The following is a 20,217-nucleotide window of genomic DNA, read 5'->3' on the forward strand; positions in this document are numbered from 1 at the left end:
TGCAACAATAAACAATACATCCTTTTTTTTTTTTTTTTTTTTTTTTTTTTGCAAATGGCAAAGAAAGCTTGGAAGCATTGTCTATTTTTCAATATTGTAACATAATTACATTCTTAGCGCTATAAGGTATAATAACATTATTTAAGCCATGGGAGTTCCCAAGAGACTACTTTTTGTTGGTCCACTATATTGAAAGTTTGAGAACCAAAAAGTCATTTTTTTCTCTATTAAAGTTTTCTGTCCTTAAAGGGCAAATATCAACAAACCAAAAAAGGAAGACCAGTTTTGGTCTATTTTGTTATTGTGCTGAGGTTTTAGTACAAGTCTTCTGATTTCCATAATTATATAATTATAGTTATTGTTCTTTTTGCAGGCTACCTGTGTAATTCTTACAGTTTACTAATAGTTTAGCTGAAAAAAATCCTGAAAATATTAATTCCTTGTTGTAGAAGAAACATAATAAAAATGTAAGATTATTCTAATATGACTTACAGAAATCTTAAACTGTTTTCCCTGCAACTATCTGTGCCTTGTAGTACTTCAGGAGGTGAAATCAATGATATTTATCTCAAGAGCTTAGCAAAATGTGTTTGAATTCTTAGAAATTCTGTGTACATCTCACAGTATAAGGACAGAGTAATTTACAGATGCTTGCTTCAAATTCCTAAGCCTTTGGCATTTTTGTCTAGATGATAATACTTGAGTTTAAAGTCTGTTTTTCTGTGTTTGCCTAGAGGGATTACAATTACTATGCTATTGTTTGTTTTTTATTGTTGTTTCTTTATTTTGATGAACTGGCACACTACCATTTTAAGACCTGCACAGTTGTGGGATTGGCACATTTTTTCACTTCTACATCAAGATGTCTTCACTGAACAAACACTTGCTAACTTGTTCATCCTATCCTAACTTGAGCTTTGGATATACAGATAGACTGAGTTGGCTAGTAATGTGGAGTTTACATCTTAAACTTTACTGCAGCTTAACAAAAACTCACTTTCTTTGAACAGTTGAAGTGGAGGACTAAATAGACAAATTATGCTATTTTCATATGCATTAAAGTCATTGCTCTGTAGAGAGTCTGTACCATAATACAGTGTCTGAGAGCACAATACTTCAGGTTCGATTCCATCCTTTCATAGAAACTTTTGCACTTCTTAGAAAATCCTATAAGCTGACAGGAGTTACATGCTGAATTTGGTAGTGCTTCTAAATCATTTATTCTAAGAGTATGAATTATGAGAAATACTTTGAATGCTACACAGTATTTTACAGTAAGTGAGAACACTTACAGTAGTTCCAGAATCAGTGCTGTGCTTTGCAAATGTTTCCTTACTATCAATATTATATCTTTTAGATATCTGAAATATGGCACATGATTTCTGCCCTATTTTATAGCTGGTACAGCTCCCAAGCTGTGCCTGAGGCTCTGAATGTTAATGGAATGGTATCATTAAATGTGCATAATGCATGTAAGATTATTAGCTGCAGAAATGTACTTTCAGACCATCCAGCAGTACATTTGCTGACTCATCACCTTGTGCTTATTTTGTATCTGCATTAACCAAACCATTATATGTTCCCTCAAAGGCCATGAGTTGCTCTCTGAGCTACAACAGCGTCGATTTAATGGCTCAGACGGAGGAGTGTCGTGGTCTCCAATGGATGATGAGCTGCTTGCTCAGCCGCAGGTCATGAAGCTCCTAGACTCCCTCCGAGAGCAATATACCCGCTACCAGGAAGTTTGTAGGCAACGTAGCAAGAGAACTCAATTAGAGGAAATTCAGCAGAAGGTAATGCAGGTAAGAATTAAGTTCTTGAATGCTGTGAGAAGTAGGTTTGGGCTCAAGACCCAGCCTCTATTTTCCTCTTATTCCTGAAGCTTCAGCGCACTGGTTTGACTGGATGCTTTATGCTTTGGCTACTGGTACAGGCTTTCCAAAGTCTCTTCTGATACAATAGAGGTGATTAGAATTTACTCAGCTCCACCTGCTTTCATCCCCACAGCAAAAAACCTTCACCACATCCCTTTGTTGCTCGCTGTGACAGTGAGCTCTTAACTCACAGTGAACTCTTAACTTGTTAAGGAGTGGAATACCTGACATGAAAGCAGAGAACATTCACATACGAGACGCATTCAACAGCAGTTTTGTTTGAGAGTTTAATTTTCAAATTCCTGCTACTGAATGAATGTTGTCATTTATTCCTTTATCTAATGCTGAATGTTTTAGCAAAGTTAAAAGTGGTTAAACACTGTATTTTGAGTCTCCTCTGACCAGAATAATAGACATCTTTTATTCAATTGTTAAAGGCCATAATGAATTGCTCTTGTCCTTTGGAAACAGGCATGTAATTGGCACTTTCAACATTTTCTCAGCATGGTTTCAGAGATAATCAAAGAAATGGAAATTTCTTTCTCTTGTGTTTACTACTTGAAATTAGTTCTCTGTTTTTAAACATTTTGCATAGTTTGAATATGCACACAATAGAATGAATGTTGCTCTTAACCTTTATACGCTACCATTTCTAAAGCATGGGGAGTGTGAATCAAGTACTTGCCCTTCACAGCATTCCAAATAGGGAAGAAAAACTAATCAATCTTGGTTTTATTTCTAGCAGCAAAATTAGCAATCTGAGTAATCATTTTCACTCATGTAGTCATTCAAATGATTATAAAAGAAAAAAGTAAATGTCATCTTCTTTTGAGCTGGAAATAATGTGTAAAAGGTGAGAATAGTACTGTATCAAACATTAGCATGGTAGTGGATGTAATTGGTTGAGAAATTTTTTCCCTCCTGTGGTAAAGCTGTATTGGTTGAAAAAGATGTGCTGATTGAAATGAAATTTATGGCTTATTTTGGCTAACAGCCATTGTTAATGCATTTAAATAGACTTGTTTACTGGAACATCAGCCTCATTTTGCCACTAATTTTATTACAAATTCTTTTGTTTGTTCCCTCTATACTGTGAATGCTGCATAGTAAGTGAACTAACTCAGTACGCACAGCAAGAATATATTTCAATATTTTACTAGGTTAGCCTGTTTTATAGAAAAGTACGTTTTAAAGCTCTTTAGATGGCATAAAAACATGGAAAAATCTACTAAGTCTGTAAACGGATGTAGTTTCCTTTTGGCTTGTGGGGGGAAGAGGACTTGAGCTCATGGTAAATTAACGAAGATAATGATGGGATGGAGGCAAACTGGTGTGGGATTTATTTTGCTGAAATAAACAAGTTGCAGTATAAACGTGCTTGCAGTGCTTTCAGTTGGAATGGGTGTGTACAGAGAGAAGTTGCTCCCTTATGTTGCTGATTTATTTTCCATCTTTTTTTCTTGCTTTGCATTCCAATTTCACTCTTTGTATATCTTCTTACATTGCTAATCAATGTTAATTACTATTTTTCAAATCTTAATTCACAAAAAAAGTGACAGACCTTACAGTAATCTCCAGTCATTAAAATTAAAAATTGCTCCAAAGGTAATGCCTTATACTTATTTCCATGGAAACTATAAAGCATATAAAGAGCACAATAATGCTGATCGATAGAACAAAGTCTCAGCTACAAAACCACTTTCTTCAACACAGTTGCCACCACTGTTTTTTTTGGTTTTTTTTTTTTGTTTTTTTTTTTTTCCTGATGATGAAAAAGCCTGTAAGCTGTGCTCATAAAAATCTGAACCAGCAGAGATGATGCAGTGTTTCACAGTTCTGATGGTGTCACTGCTAAGAAAACATCCATCTTTCCCTATGTTCATATCTATTGTTTGTCTCTATAAATGTTCATGAAATGTTGAATGTCAGTGTGTCTTTTTTTCCCCACGTGGAGGAATTGAATGACATACATTTGCTCCATATGCACTTCCATATCAAATGCCATTCTATCAGAAATAGGAGATGTTACTTCTGGAACAGCCATCTTTTGCTCCATGGTTTTGTGGAGCTGATAGGCTGAGGTTAATGAGAAGTAATTTCTATGTAATGTTTTTGAACTTGTGAATGGATTCATGGGAAGACTTCCACAGATGCTGAAAAAGATTACATGTATTTTTAAATACTTTTACAACTAAATACTTTTATACCATTTTCCACATAGTTGATTTGCTATTTCTGTCATATTTATCTTTTTTACAGGTAGTTAACTGGCTTGAAGGACCTGGATCAGAGCAGCTAAGAACCCAGTGGGGAATAGGAGATTCAATTAGAGCCTCACAAGCATTGCAACAGAAGCATGAAGAGATTGAGAGTCAGCACAGTGTGAGACTTCCACTGTCCTTTTCAAGTAGCAAAACAGTTCTAATTGCATGCAGTTATGTATTATGCATTTTGGTTATGAGTATTGAGGAATTCTGGATAGTGAATGATTTTATGGTTAACTGTCTAAGCCATTTAAGAACTTGTATGTTCACTGTATGTAAATGATATTTATTTTGCTTTCCAGCATAGAAAAATGCTGATTTTTATATATGGGTTATCTATAGTTTGTTGTTAGGGGATTTTCTTACGTTGTCACAGCAATTAGGAGTATTTCCTTGTCCCTCTCTGCCTGTGAATGGAGAGGAAATAGCTGAGAAGTCCTATATTTTTTACATGAATGAGTTAGTATTTGGCATTACATTACATTTGCCAGGAGCTGAAACTGGATTAATGCTTTCAATGATCAAGACATATGAATATAAGGTATATTTTAAGGAAATATAAAAAGTATTTTGTTATTATAATGAGTTGGTACCACAGAACTGTGCATTACCTGTAGCTAAATGCTGTCTTTGAAGTCTGAATTCTCCCTGAAGTTTACAGCCTGGCCTAATCACCGTCAGGCAATACTAAACACTGCTTGATTATCTGATGTTGACAGTATTTTGTAGAAACAACAGTCAGAACGAGTTATTTTCAGGTTTATACCACAAGTAGTAACTGTAATCCCCACTTACAAATTGAAATCATTTTTGAAAATAGCTTTGGAGAGAATTGATTTCTAAACATCTGAGTGCACTTTTTCACTGTTTCCCTGATTTTTTTTTGTTTATTTTTTTTTTCCTTTTCTAGAAATTGAATTGACAGCTTTTTTGCTTTTCCTTTCATCATCTCTCATCTGTTGCTGATTTTAATGCCTGTACTTTGAACAGACTTCCAACAATGCTTGATTTGTTATCGAAGTTGTCTGTTTCACTCCAGTTTATTTCAAAAAATATTTTCCCATTTTCAGGGTGTTATTTTATTTTGCTTTGGGTGGAGTGTGCTTTTTTCCCCCTCATATTTTCTGCATGCTTTATTATGGGCGGTATACTTGAGCTATTATCTTTGAGTGAATGTTGGCAGCTTCTCCATAATTTTGATGTGTTAGAGGCATCTATATCTAAAATTCCCCTATAAAAAAAACCTCATAAGTACATTGTATTTCTGGTTCACCAGTCTTTTAATTTGACTGATAGTTTAGAAATCCGTTTTCTTTAATGATAAGCTATTAGCCTAGATTTTCTTGTTTGACTTTTCATATTTTGCTTGTCACAATAAGTAAGCTTTCTTTGTTTGTTCAGTGTCTAAAGGTAATAACGAGTAATATTGTGAACGTGAGTCAAATGGACCTGTATATTTGTAGCACGAGTGTGGCAGTAGATTTTCCCCACACTGTTATCCAAAATGACTCTTGTGTGGGAGAAGACTTATTTTGCTCTTAATTTTTTTGTTGATTGCTAGTTTAATTTTTGCATAGCTTTTTTCCTCTTCGCGTTTTCTTATACTGTTTCTTCCTGTGAGTGGATGATAGAGAAGACTTCAAGTAAAAAGAAAAGAAAACTAAGGACATGAATATTTATAGTCTGTTTTGCATGCTTTGTGAATAAATGATGCAAAAACTGAAGGCATAATATTTAAAAAAAAAAAAAAAAGTGGGGGGAAGGCAAACATTCTAACTGTAGCTTAGCAAGAATATTAATTCACTGAAATGCTTGGGCCAATAGATGGTGCTATTCAGCATCATTTCAAGTGCATGGGGCATTTGAAAAGCACTTCACTGTAGGCTAAAATAAAAGCTGTTGGGCAAACATGTTTAGGCATCTGAATCATGCAAAATGAGAATGTGATCTTGACGTATCATGTAGTGTTTAAATCCCCCACAACCGTTAAATATTTGAAGTACTTTCTTTTGCAAATAGACCACCATGACACCAGTTAACTCCTTGTTGCATGCATTTAGTAGTCAAAGTGCTTGAAATCGAATCTACAAATTTTGAATTGAATAGTGTAATTTTTTCCTTAATTAAGAAATAACGGTCACTTTCGAGTTCCAATAAATGCATGACATGAGGAATTAGAGGATAAAAATTACTTTGTCTCTATCAACAATAGTAGTTTTTTCTAAATGTTTAAGAAAATTACTGAGGCTTTCAATTGTCACTAAAAGTGACACCTAGATATTCTTAACACCTTTTGAAATAGCTTACCAACTGGCAAAAACTTTTCAGTACAACCCTAGAGGCACAAAAGTATTACAAGCTTGTTTAAAAATAGGGAGATTCTTCTGCTGGTTCAGTGGTGTAATTTGAGTAAAGTTTGTGCTGTGATCTACAAGCTGTGCTACTCACTGTTTGTAATCTTTCCATTTTACTGCACCATTATTCAAGTTACAGTACATGCATTATTTCAATATGTACTAATTGCTTCTTAAGTTGATTTGAAATTATGAAAATTTTTCCCTCCTGTGTGAGAATTGATAATTACAGTGTAAGCTGGACTAAGTTCCCTTTTAAATCTGATTATGTATTAATCTGCAGCTAAATACATGCCCTTTTAAGAGAAAATTGTTTGATATTTTTTTAATGCTTAATTATCTTCTATTTGTAGGAGTGGTTTGCTGTTTATGTTGAGCTTAATCAGCAGATTGCAGCCCTTCTAAATGCGGGGGATGAGGAGGACCTTGTGGAATTAAAAGCATTGCAGCAACAGCTGAGTGATGTGTGTTATCGACAGGCCAGTCAGCTAGAATTCAGGCAGAATCTATTACAAGCAGCACTTGAATTCCACAGTGTTGCCCAGGATGTAAGTTGTTCTCTTTTACTTCTCACAGGCTCTTCTTTAGTGTGTTATTAGTGTAGTATTGTAAGTGTTTAATACATTGGAAAAGTTTGAAGGGGGATAAAACATAAAATGGAAAATACTTGGAAAATGGAGTTTGTCTTCATTTACTGATTGAAACAGTGAGAAAATGAAATTCTCTTTGGGAGAGAAGTAGGTTGTAGTGTATCTTGTATTTCAATCATTGAATGGTTAGAAGTTAATAAAAGAAAATAATGAAAAAGTGTCTAGTTTTTCTTGAAATACATATTACCTGTGACACATCTTTTTTTTCTAATTTCGAGAATTTGATATGATCTTCATAGGTTCTTTTTAGAATTGACATTTATTCCTTTCTTGTAGTTGTGTAAGGAGTCTTAGGTTCCTTTCCTCCCCCCTCTCCCACTTAGAGATATATTCTTTTGGAGTTTTATAAGCAAATGCAGAGAGAAACATCTGAAATGACATCCCCAAACATTTGGAGGAACACTACAGATTTGAGCACCTTGAAGCTCCTAACTTCTTTTTTAACAGCAGTATGTTGGGTTTCGTTTTAGTTATCTCAGCAACTGGATGGCTTACTAGGAATGTTGTGTGTAGATGTGGCACCAGCAGATGGAGCATCAATTCAACAAACTTTAAAATTACTGGAAGAGAAATTGAAGAGTGTTGGTAAGCAGAATATTTCTGCATTTCGCTTATGTACAATAATGAACATTGTCTTTAAAACAAGACAGCAGGGAAAGGGAAGGTAATATCTCTCGATTTCTAGCTAAGTCATGCTCCACATAACTACCTTTGACTTGCTGATGCTTGTTTAGTCTGGGGAAGTATTCTGGAAGCGCTTTCTTGTAAATGTTTTACGTTTATATTTACTATATATCGCTACTCTGCATTTCATCTGTAATGAAGCACTACTACTTTGTTAATGTGGATGAGTGCTTTCTCTAACTTAGAAGTAGGGAAGGATAAAGCAATACAAAGGTAGTAATGTTCTTTTCTCCTTCCAGCCTTCCATCTTGTAGATTCTATTGCATTTTATCTCCCTCTTTGATGAGAAAGTTAAGAAGTTTAAAACAGTGTCATAGATATATCTATATCTTATTTTTAACCTTTTAAAATTTTTTTGCTTTTCCTTCAGATTTAGGTTTGCAAGGCTTGCGTGAAAAAGGTCAAAGTCTTCTTGATCAGATATCTAATCAGGCATCCTGGGCCTACGGAAAAGATGTGACCATCGAAAACAAAGAAAATGTGGACCATATCCAAGGAGTGATGGAAGATATGCAGCTTAGAAAACAAAGGTAAAACAGTTGTAACAATTTTCATGTACTGACAAGTCACTTCAAAATACATATTTACAGAGAGTATTTTGCTTTACTTTCAGTTAATGGATGTAGTACAACTGTAATTTATTATATGTGATGCACTTAAACAAGACAATCTTTCCCTGCCTAACTTGTTGCACGTTCCTAAATTCATTTCAGTATTGGGTGGCAGTATTTAAGTGCTTTTCTATACTCATGAGTGTTTGACACATTCCATTTATATGGAGTTATGGAAGAGATGCAAGTGATCTTAGCAGTTTGAGATGAAATGTATGCTAATACTGCAGTAATGAGGATAGCTCTGAAGTTATGTGGAAATTGTTTCAGCTTGTTTCTCTTTTTTTTTTTTTTTTTCTTCACAAACTCTTTTTGAATGTGTCATTTTCACTTCTAAAGAGAAGAAAATTGAGCTTTTGTTAGGTCTTGCTTTGTACCCTTCCCCTGGACCAGCAAATGGTGGAGGCACAAGAATTCAACTTTCAAAATGTATTTGGTTGTCTTCTGTGAGTTTTGTAATGTGATGCGGTGAGGGATGAAATTTTAGTAGTAGAAAATACTGGACAGAATTAAATTCTCTGAAGGGTGGTTTCTGCTACCACTCTCATCCTTCAAGCTTCCATTGATTCTTTTCTCATAAAGATGTAGTAGTATCTAATTGGCCAAATTGCTACCACTGTATAAATCTATGGTGTATTTGTACTCTAAGCATTATACAATTCTGATGCCTCTTTGTAGAATGAGTATAGTGTAGTAAGTTAGAGGCCAAAAAAAGTAAATTAAGTGCTTAGACAAAGGTGTGAAACAACTTCCAGATGATTAATGATTTAACGAGGATCTTCAGTCTGGAAGAGGCATGCAAAAATACAGATAAAGGTCTGTAAGACTGAGGCAGGGACAAGTTAGGGATAGGTTTTTTTCATTGCTTCTTTCAGTACAGAAGCGGAGGACGTTGTCTAGAACTGGGGTAAGAAACACTGATAACTGAAGCTGATGCTACTTCACACAGTGTACAAATAAAATTAAGCTGTGGAACTCTTTGCTCCATGATCGTTTAAGCTGAACTAGTACAGGAAGAATTTGGACTAACTTGGGGAGGAACAGTGTGCAAGAGGTTTTTATGGATGCAACTTATGCCTGTCTCTGAACAATAGCTTTTCTAAGCTGTTGTGGTGATTGCTGGAACTTTATTTTGCTTTTATATTCAGATAGTGAAATAAGTTTATTTTTTTAATGTAGTATTTCAACATTTTCAAGTGAAACTAAATGAGATTCAAATAAAGAGTGAATAGAATCTGTGCACTTTATTAGTCTTACTATTGTAGTATCCTTTAGGTGGTGAGAAGAAATGAGAATTTTAATTTCAATTTTATTAGACTTAAGAAACTAATCTGTATAGCTTATTCTGGATAAAAAGAAAAGCATAACTAACCACGTAATACTTATCACACCACCAGAGGTTTTTCACTTAAGCATGTACCAGAGAAGGGGTTTAAAGTTTACTTCCCATTTAAGAGGACATTTGTGGGAAAAAATAGAAAATACATGTCTGGGAAACAAATGTGATTTATTTCTGCCTTCTGACACTTATTTGCAAAGGTATCAAGGTGACTTAGAACAAAAACAGAATTGTCTTAAGTTGTAAATGGACGAAAGTTTCTTATTACTCCTATTAATTTAATTACTAAATTATCCTTGCACATTGAAAAATATATGATAACAATATATCACTTTATAACATTTAATATTTTTCGTAAGCTCCTGCTTTCCTTAAATTAATAGAATGTTGTACGCATATTTAAGCAAATGAGAAACAAGTGCAATGTTCATTTCTACTGGCATTTTGCTGCCTTATTTATTGTTTTGAAATGCATAGACTTTGTGCATTATTAGGGTAATGAATTTTCTTTATGTAAGTGTCCCAGCACTGCAGAGTGCTTAACAAAACACAATATTTTAATAACTGTTCTTTGGAAGTGCTTGTTTGCAAACAGTTTAGAAAAAGAACAGATATATGCATATGATCTTTAGCATTCACTTAGTATAATCTGTTGTTGGCATTAGTAATTCTATTTACTGTGTGATGCAAGAGTCTGAATCTTGCTGTTTTCTTAACAGGCTCTGAAATTGAAGCAGAAAGATCATTCAGCTAAATGCTTTAGTGTTTAGCTCTTGCTATTAAAATGGATTTTGATATTACTTTTGTATTCTAACAGGACAAAAAACTGCAATATGCTATTCATTCAGAACAAGAGAATTTTAATAGATTTTTTTATATGAATTAAATTTTTAGGTGGTTCCTGATGAGTTATAGAGAGCGAAGGACATCAAAATTAGTCTTGTAAAACTTTATGCTTCCTGCATATAAGGGTTCAATCATTTCGATTGTTAGCTAGCTAAAAAGAAAGATATAAAGATGTGTGCTGCATTTTTGGTGTTTTTTTTTTTTTCCATTTTATTTAACAAGAAAACTTTGCCACCCACTGACAATAGAAATCAGAATGATAGTAGGTGTAATTCAACTTTTCCTAAGTACCTCAATAGCAGAAACAGTTTGTTTTACACTTTTAAACCTCTGGCCTGCAAATCTAACCACTGCAACAGGGTAAGGAACCTGAAATGCAGCTAGAAGGCTATTTATCTACTGCTGGGTATCACTTTCTGTAGTGTAGCTATGCCTGGACTCATTAAAATCACAATGTCTGTGGTTTGTTCTGCTCACTTTGATTTATTGCTTTTTTTTTTTTCTTACTATTATTTTTTTGGTTAATCTAAACAGGATATAGAGTATTTTAATCACCTTCTAATGAATAGTTGCACACTGCAAACGTTGTAATACTCAGTATATTTTTATCTGCTCTTCATGCATTGGCAAGTCTAACTGTGCTGCTGTTTAAGGTGCGAAGACATGGTAGATGTGCGACGACTGAAGATGCTTCAGATGGTACAGTTATTTAAATGCGAAGAAGATGCTGCTCAGGTATGGAAAGGACTACAGAAATTCATCATCCTGGCCTAAATATATGCTGGCTAAATGTATGGGGGAGGAGGGAGTTAATGTACTGTATTTCTGTCACATGCAAGTGTAGTTTTATTTAGTGAATTTGTAAAGTGAAAATAATGAAGGATATAGCAGTGATGGTAAGCAGTGTTTTGGGGGATATCATGCATGACATAGGATTTCAATTGATACTTAACTGTTTCCAGATCAAAAGTATGTAATTGACTCTTCTGGATGAATGTCTTTTTAATTTCCTAGCTTTTATGCTTCTAATTTACTTCTATTTTAAAGGCAGTAGAATGGTTAAGCGAACTGTTGGATGCTCTGCTGAAGACACACATCCGACTAGGAGATGATGCTCAAGAAACAAAGGTTTTACTGGAGAAACATAGAAAATTTGTTGATGTTGCACAGGTGAACTAAATTATTAGTGTTTTTTTTACAGTTTCAGGAAATCTAAATAGAATTAGCACCTATATGTACAATAATTGATCAGCCATTGTCTTCGTTTGCCTCAATGGTTGCATGAATAAATAATGAGTTAGCAATGAGCCTAATGAGATTTTGAAGTGAAGATTTAATGAACTGTCAGCATAACCAATATCACAGTTCTTAGGTTACTGTGTTTTGCATAGGCAATACAAAGCACAGAACTCAAAGTTCACGCTGACTTTTTAAAGGCATGTTTTTTAAACAGTCCTTATAGCAGCTTTTGAAGGACTGCAAACAAAATAATGAAACATTACTAAGTCACTCAGTTTGAGTTTATTTTGTGCTGTACTTCATGAAGCATAGCCTGTCTTTCTGTTGGTTTTCTAGACAGTTGATTATTGGTCTATGTTTGTCATCTTGCACAAGGAGTTTTTGGTATTTAGAGTCTGTTCAGCCCTCAGAGGTAATGGTTAGTCAGAACTGACAGCTTTCAATTGTTGACAGTAGGAGCCAAGTAATTAATCCTTCTGTACAAGTCTGAATTCACTGAAGCTGTAGGGCATGTTTGTACACTTGTTTGTGAACAGATGTCAGGTATGTTTTGAATTTCATGGAAGATCAGAATATGTAAAGTTGAACCTTTTCCAAATAAATACTATTTCTAGAAATATCTAATACACAATTACCAAATAATAGATAATGTATTTTCAAATTCTACTGTTACACTGGCACACCTCTCTTCTGATGAATAGTGACCATAGAATGATGAATTAAAACTAAGTATGATGTGTAAGTATGTAAGTGTGAGAAGAGGATAGCTTGCTGTTGTTTTGGTGTGCCATGAAGTACCTGGGTGCTGTGTGACTAGGAACACGGTGATAATGAAGTCAGTGAGATGGTTATCTTAGCAGTAGATGCCAAGCATACAGTACAAGATCTAGGCAGCTATTTGCAATTCACGCTTCTGCAGCACTTTCTAGTAGAGCAGATTAATTCAAAGTACTATGTGAATTTAAGTTGAGGTTTCACAAACTTGTCTGCTGTCATTTTAAGATAACTAGCTCTTAAGTTAAATGCATAGATTCTGAGTGTGTCTTATGCATTCCTCCCGCTCTCCAACTTCTAGAGTACTTATGATTATGGGAGACAGTTACTGCAGGCAACAGTTGTGCTGTGCCAGTCCCTGCGATGCACTTCGAGGTCCTCAGGGGACACACTTCCAAGACTGAACAGAGTGTGGAAGCAGTTTACCTTAACTTCTGAAGAAAGAGTACAGAGGCTGGAAACAGCTGTTGCATTTCATTTGAGTGCTGAAAAGGTGAATGTTGTGTTTTTTGGAAGAAAATTTCCTTGTGATAATTTAAACAAGCAAAATGTAATATACACGGAGAACTTCATTTTTATTTTAATACTATGCTTAAACATTTCTGTGGTTTTTTTCTGTGTCTTAAACTAAAATTCTGAAAGGCAAGAAACACTTCATTTGTTTTTTTACGCAAAGTATAATACAAAGCTATAATGATGTCACATAAGAACTTCATGGCATTACAGAGAGTATTGCCTCTTACATTGTGTGGCATTCTCTCAAAATTTGTGAGCATAAACTCATCACCTTCTATGCATGCTCAGCTGGTGCACCTTGTATTTTGCACTTGGAATTCAGTACTTAAGGGGCTCTGAACAAGTTTTCTTCAAAGCACGCTGCTGTCGTCTTATAGTTTTCAAACTCCTATAACAAAGATCCTCACTGATTTATCCAGCTGGATGCTGCTAAAAGCTGCAAAGAATCAGAAATCAGCAACATTGTTATGAAGAGCAGTTGCTAAATTGGGAATTTTCAAATGCCTGAATGTCCATTTCTTTACTTCGTGAGAGGTATCGCCTTTGAGCCAGGAAAACTTTTTTTCTGTGAAACGATACCCTGAATTGTTTTTCTGGAAGGTATCTACCTCTGCTGTTGAGGTAGTTAATGTAGTTTCTTATAAGCAAAAGAAAAGCCTATCTTGGACATGGTACAGGAAAAAAAGAATCTCTAATTGAAGGGAAGTGTGAGATGCAGAGGTGATTCATGTGCTCCTGGCTTGTATTCATTTCTTGTTTGCATTTATAGAAAATATTTTGAATCAGTGGATATTGGGAGTTGTTGGTGATTTGTGAAAGTAGGAATATATTATCTATGCTCCCACAGTTGGCTGAAATGGTTTTAGTAGTTATCAAATTAGAATTTAGTGGATCATAAACTTAGAGTTGATTATCTTAGCCCATATTACAAGTGTTCTTTCATTTCTGCAGTACTAAATTGCTATATTTTTAGGCAACTTAAAGTAAAAAGGCTTAGCTAAAAATATTCTGTTGCTCAAAAGCACAATTCTACTAGTGCTGTTGTGGCCTGTTAATGAGACCAAGAGGAAATTATGCTGTTAATTAATAAAAAATGTCAGAGGGAGAAGTAGAAGAAAATAAGTAGTACAAATGTTGGATACAAAAGTCTAGAAATACTTGTATTTAAATTTATAATTTCACTGGAGGTTTTTGCCAGTTATAATTTTTGTTTTGAAGTTGTTTTTAATAGACCCTTTATAATTTATGTGATTGTATTTCATGCTTAATGGTGCAGGTTATGATATTTATGCATTTTAAATTTGTTGTTGAAATACTGCCCAGCAAGACTTTTTTTCATTCTTAGTGCAGGGTACTACTATTCTCATCATTGCTATCTTCTCATTCTGTGTTAGCTTAATTGGTGTATTTTTCTGGAATTCTATGAATATTTTGAATTAGTTTAATTGTGGTAGTGAAGATGCTGAAAGAACATTCACTCTGATATTTAATGGCACTTTAGCACTTGAAATACGTATATATGTATGCTATTGCTTGTCTACCTTATTTTACGTTTGTTTTTCATTTTTAACAGATTTTGCAAGAATGTCCTGAGCAGCCTGAAGCTTTTAATGAAATGGAACAATTTGATGAAATTGAAGCAGTTGGGAAATCGCTGTTGGACAGATTAACAGTGCCTGTGGTTTATCCTGATGGGTATGCAAAATGTTATTGTAATGCCTTTTGAATATCCTTTTTATAATGTTTCATAATAGTATCATATGTAGAAGAATCCTGAGTGCTTTTTGCTGAAATTACAAAGGTAATGCACTAATTGTCGTAATTTTTTTTCCATCTTTTCTCAGAAAACAGGCATTTCCAATTCAACCTTTCCAAAGACGACGTGCCCAATTTTTCAAATTAGTAACTTTTTCTCACCCTGTAATGTATATGCTGTATAATATATGCTGACATTACACCAGTGGATTATTTAAAGTAGCATGAGTGACCAGATCCTGTGTCCTCTTGGAGGGGAAAAAAAGTCATTTGTATTATGGCATTTTATGACAGATTTATTCAAACTTTTAGCCATTTAAAATCTTAAGCCAATACATTGAACATAAATTTACATTTGATTATTCAGCTACTAAAATCCTACTTCCCTCATGAACTATTAATGCCAATTTAAAATCAGTGGCCTTGTCAGGCTATAAAACTAAATTGAGTATGGAATTTGAGCCACTATAAGAAACCACTTTCTGTATTCAGCACAAGTATAGTTGTCCACTGTGGTACAGAACTTTGTGATTAATTTTTCCTATCCAAGTTTAAGGTAGCCTTGGAACTGGTCTCTGGGTATGCAGGGACCACTCAGTAATGAATGAGGTCTGAAATCTTGGAGAGAAAAACTTTGAGATGTCAGGTTGGTTAACTGAATTTAATCTGAAAAATGGTTAGAAGAAACTGTCATGGAAATTGTCATTTCTAAAAAATCTTGTACCTTATGCAGTATGATATTCTTTGCTGAGAAGTACTACCCATGGAGATGTATCAGGAGGTGAGCTAGTAGTGATTTTAATGTCTTTCTAGTAAGGTATTTAAAAATAGTGGAAGACTTTACAGCTTTGAGAAAAAGCAAAAACTGTTATGTTTCAAGTATTTTTTAGTATAACTTCTGTATAGTGAATTTTACGTCCTTAATGACCCGGTAAATAGAATTTATTATTAAAACTTGTGTAATTTGCAGAGACTGTTAAAGGAAAAACAAACACTACCTTTTTTTTTTTTTTTTTTTGAGCTTGATTCACCTTTTAGTGCCTGGAAAATCTCCAATGAGAGAAAGCATTGGACTTCAAGTTTTCAGTCCTAATGGAATGCTTCTATAATTTTATGTACATACATCCCCATGTTTTAGGCTGACTGAGTCCTGAGTGTTATTTTTGGCCTCTGGCATTTCAGCTGTGTTCTTTTTGTCCCCCTTTTGAAAAGTGGAATCTTAACTGTTCTAAATCCTGAGATAACCTACTAGCTCTCCCTAATCCTTCTATTTTTAAAGCACTTAGCAAAAAAAAAAAAAAAAAAAAAAAAAAACCAAAAACCTGCAGATGGTTCCATCATTCATGTAAAGAGTTTTAAAAATGCCAAGATCAGCACAATTTCTTAAATGTTTGCAAGTATGTTTCTTTAATCTCCATCAACCTCTTTATGACTTCAGACTTGGTTGATATCTTCTTTAAAAATCCAGCTCAGTGTTTCCTGTCTTGCTTATGGCTTCTAGTCTTCATCGGGCAAAATGTCTGCCAGTATTTGTGGTCTCAGTTACATCTGTTCAATCTGCTCCCTTTCTAGAGATCTCTGGTCAAACTAATCTACTTCTATATGAAATAAACTTTCTGCCTGCTTTTGTCCAGACTGGACTCCATCCCAAGTCCTTTGTCCTACCTTTGTTTCCAAACTTCCACCTCTCTACATCATAATTAGATTTGATATCTACTCTTTTTCTGAAAGATTTATTGTGTTCAAATCCTGTTTTTGCTGACAGCTTGGTTAGTAGTTTCCCTAACATTTCAGATGTCTTTTGCTATATTTGAATGGGAAAAAATCAGCTTTAACAGCCATGTGTTCTTTTTTCAGTTTGAGGGAGAGATGACATAATTTGACTGTCAGCAACTGGCTGACTTTGTTTACAGAGCCCTTCAATAAGACAGCAATTGTATAACTTCAGTCAGGATTCATTCAGGCTCATTTTCTCGACTGTCACAATATTCGAACCCCTAGACTGGATTAGGGACAGCCAGAAAATGGAAATTAAAAAATAGTGTTGGGTAGTCTCTTATTGACCATACAGAATAGTGCCCTGCTGTGGAAAGGATCTCTTGGGTAAGAGAGAGTAATTTGCTGTTTATAATGATACTATCAAGATTGGCTGTCCACAAAGCTTTAAACTTCGATACAAAGGTATCTATTTTTCTTATGTTGTTTTGTTTTCTAGATTGTTATTCATATGTATACGCATGCATTTTTTTTGCTTGTCACTGATAGCTTTTTTGTCTTTTGTAGTTCTGAGCAGTACTTTGGGAGCCCGAGTGACATGGCTTCTGCCGCAGAACACATTAGAGAGAAGATGAAGCTTGTTAGCTTGAAAAAGCAGCAGCTGAGACAACCAGAAGCCACTACCCCAGAGAGCTAATACTGACCCTTGTCTATCAATTCATAATAGGACTTCAGTTTGTAATCCAGCATGTTGTTTGCATATTACAGAATTTGGCATATGTTAAACTGCATTTCACGGCCATTGTCTCATCTTTTTTTCAAAGTAAGTGTTCTCAGCATCTTAACGCAGTACATCTATCAAGCCATAATTATTTAACATGCTATGAAACCATAGATTCCAAGTATCTTATGAAAAAGATCTGTAAACTTTGCACTGAAATTTGCTGTAAAGCTTTACCTGACCTGTCAGCTGCTACTTAGTTTAACAGCTGATGCAAGCTTTGAATGGTGCTAATGAGTTAGGAGTTCCATATTATGAAACTGTAGTTCTTTGCTTCTCCCCATGCCCAGGTGATGTAGTAACTTTAGACTGCAGGTAAAATGCCTGCAGTGTAGACAGTGGTGACCCTATAATTTTAATTTGAAATACTTTAAAATAAAAAATTCATTTTTATTGTGCCAGTATGCAACCAGACATCAAATCTTTGATATATCAGATTCATTAAACAGATGTTTTCCTATTTGTATTGATAATGTATTAAAAGCTGTTTGTGCTTAATAAAAACCATCTTTTTGAAATCTAATATAAAGTTGTTTTGGCCTGTATTCTCAGATGTTATTTGTATTATATGTTTTATGATAAATGGTAGTAAGAACTATCACTCTAATGGTATATTTACACCTGCATCATTTTTCTTACAAATTTAACACACTATGGTTATATGGTGAACTGCTCTAAATTGTTACATGAGAATGAGAAGCTATACCACCTTTTTTTCTGATGCAAAGGTAAGATAGTCTGTGTGTAAATCCATGTTACATTAATAATTGCTTCTTCCCAGGTAAGGGTAAAACCTCTTTTGTGCATTATTTTTTCAGTTGTCTGTCTTTTTGAAAAGGGAATGTTGAATAATGTGGCCAGCCTTGGTAGTAGTAGCTTTGAGATTAGATTTTAATCTAATGAGAAATAATTAAGATGTGCTTCATAATGTAAAACCATGAGTGTAATAATGAAATTTATTAAGGGGAAGGCCTTTAAGTACTTGAAGGAAGCCTACAAGAAAGCTGGGGAGGGATTTTTTTTATAAAGGAACGTAGAGACAGGATGAGGGGAGATGGCTTTAAACAGGAAGAGGGTAGATTTAGACTAGATATTAGGGAGAAATTTTTTACTGTGAGAGGGGTGAGTCACTGAGATGTGTTGCTCAGTGAGGCTGTGAATGCTCCCTCACTGGGAGCATTCAGGGCCAGGCTAGATGGGCTTTGAGCAACCTGGTCTAGAGGGAGGTGTTCCTGTGTATAGCCAGGGATTGGAACTAGGAGATCTTAAAGATCCCTTCCAACCCAAACTTTTCTATGATACTATAAGATAATTGGAATGAAAAAAAATCAGTTATGTGCATAATTTAGCAAACTTCTTCCTCTTCAGGACTTAATCTGCATAAATTCAATACTTTATTTACTGGAAAGCATTGTGATATCGGACTGTGCTGGGGTATTGTATGTAAAACAAACAACTGCAGATTTAAGTATTTTGTGTTATCTCACTATGTGTTTCTCATAGTGAAGATGATTCCTGCAGGCTTTGTTATTACTTAGTGGATTTTCTTGATGCAGCTGTCATTCAAATATTTTGTTTGCTTTTTTGTCTCAGGTTTCCCATATTTTCTCCACAGGAAATTGATGTGTCAAAGCAATTTCTCCATTAAAGGAAAAAAAAAAAGTCAATATTAGTGATTTGTCTGAGAAAGTGATAAAGGTAATTTTTTTCCCCTCTTGGGCTATTTTGGCAGAGGAAATCCAATTTTTTTTTTTTTTTGACACATTGATGCAGTGCTACAGTATTACATTAATACTAGTTCAAATATCAACTGAAGTTTCACAGGCCATGCTTGTAAAGAGACTTTCAATTTGGTATTTTAAAATTGGATTTAGTTGTTCAATTCCATTTGAGAAAGTTGTTGATAATATAGCTAATATTTGGATCAGGTAATTTGATTTTTGAAACATCCAAAGCAAGAGAAGTCTATGTATATTTAATACAAAATGCACGCATAATTTTAAATGAAAACTATAATTATTAATAAGCACTGCATCTCCAAATCTGTATTGCTTGTTTGTAACACACATCTAGTTATAGTCATTAACATCCTGCAGTATAAATTCTTGTTGATGAGTACATGCTACAAACAGTAAGAGATTTTGTGGTTTTTTTTCTCAGTAACATTGCAAAAGCAAAGCAATATTAGGGGGTTCTGACTTGTTCATGTAATGGCTGCGTGCATGACTTGGAACTTGTGACTCTAATAGCCCTGATATTAAGTGTGGTTCCAAGTATGAAGTCCACTCTTGAGGTTGTTCTTATCTGTCATCAGGCATTCCTAGCGTAGTGCATTCTGACTTTCATTCTGTTGTCTGATACAATACCTTGGGTTATGCCAGATTTGCTTCTCTCTCTTTCTCTCTCTCTGCACTCTTCCCCTTCCTTTCTGGAATTCCATGTCTTTTGGGAAATCAGGGGCTATAGAGAGCTATTTACCTGCATTTTGTGATTTTTTTTTTGTTTGTTTGTTTTTTTTATTTTTTCCCAATCAGCCACGCATCAGGAGAAATAGCAGTGGTATCCTAGGTTGGTTGCATGGAGCTGCCAGATTTCTGAATCCTTAATATGAACTCTGAGGCTTCCTTAAGGAATGGAATAAATACCATCTCTTAAGGATGCTGCTAAATGTAACAGATGTTTGTTCTGGTCTTAACCAATTCACCATCTACGTTTGTACTCACAACTGATCCTTTAAAAATGGACAAGCCTTAAGGGCACACAGTACAACATAAGCTATGTAGAGATGCCCTAAAAGGTAAGAACTGCTACAAT

General features: G+C 34.6%; 1 protein-coding gene across 6 annotated transcripts in view; it reads left to right on the forward strand.

Annotated features, from left to right (window-relative positions):
- SESTD1 (SEC14 and spectrin domain containing 1) overlaps positions 1-17,865 on the forward strand; it is a 52,040-nt gene extending 34,175 nt beyond the window's left edge. For 5 of the 6 annotated variants that reach the window (XM_042822592.1, XM_042822594.1, XM_042822597.1 and 2 more), the window contains exons 9-18: positions 1,591-1,802; positions 4,134-4,256; positions 6,846-7,040; positions 7,613-7,727; positions 8,197-8,356; positions 11,276-11,357; positions 11,670-11,792; positions 12,937-13,128; positions 14,725-14,846; positions 17,190-17,864. In XM_042822592.1, the coding sequence (XP_042678526.1) occupies positions 1,591-1,802; positions 4,134-4,256; positions 6,846-7,040; positions 7,613-7,727; positions 8,197-8,356; positions 11,276-11,357; positions 11,670-11,792; positions 12,937-13,128; positions 14,725-14,846; positions 17,190-17,319 (1,454 nt within the window). In that variant the 3' untranslated portion in view covers positions 17,320-17,864. Of the gene's footprint in view, positions 1-1,590; positions 1,803-4,133; positions 4,257-6,845; positions 7,041-7,612; positions 7,728-8,196; positions 8,357-11,275; positions 11,358-11,669; positions 11,793-12,936; positions 13,129-14,724; positions 14,847-17,189 lie in introns of all 6 variants that reach the window. The other variant, XM_042822598.1, reaches the window with a different exon arrangement.
- Positions 17,866-20,217: the final 2,352 nt, after the last annotated feature.

The sequence above is a fragment of the Centrocercus urophasianus genome, unplaced genomic scaffold, assembly GCF_019232065.1.
Source record: "Centrocercus urophasianus isolate 14NV4802_14NV808 unplaced genomic scaffold, USGS_Curo_1.0 seq_20, whole genome shotgun sequence".
In the NCBI taxonomy this organism is placed as follows: domain Eukaryota; kingdom Metazoa; phylum Chordata; class Aves; order Galliformes; family Phasianidae; genus Centrocercus; species Centrocercus urophasianus.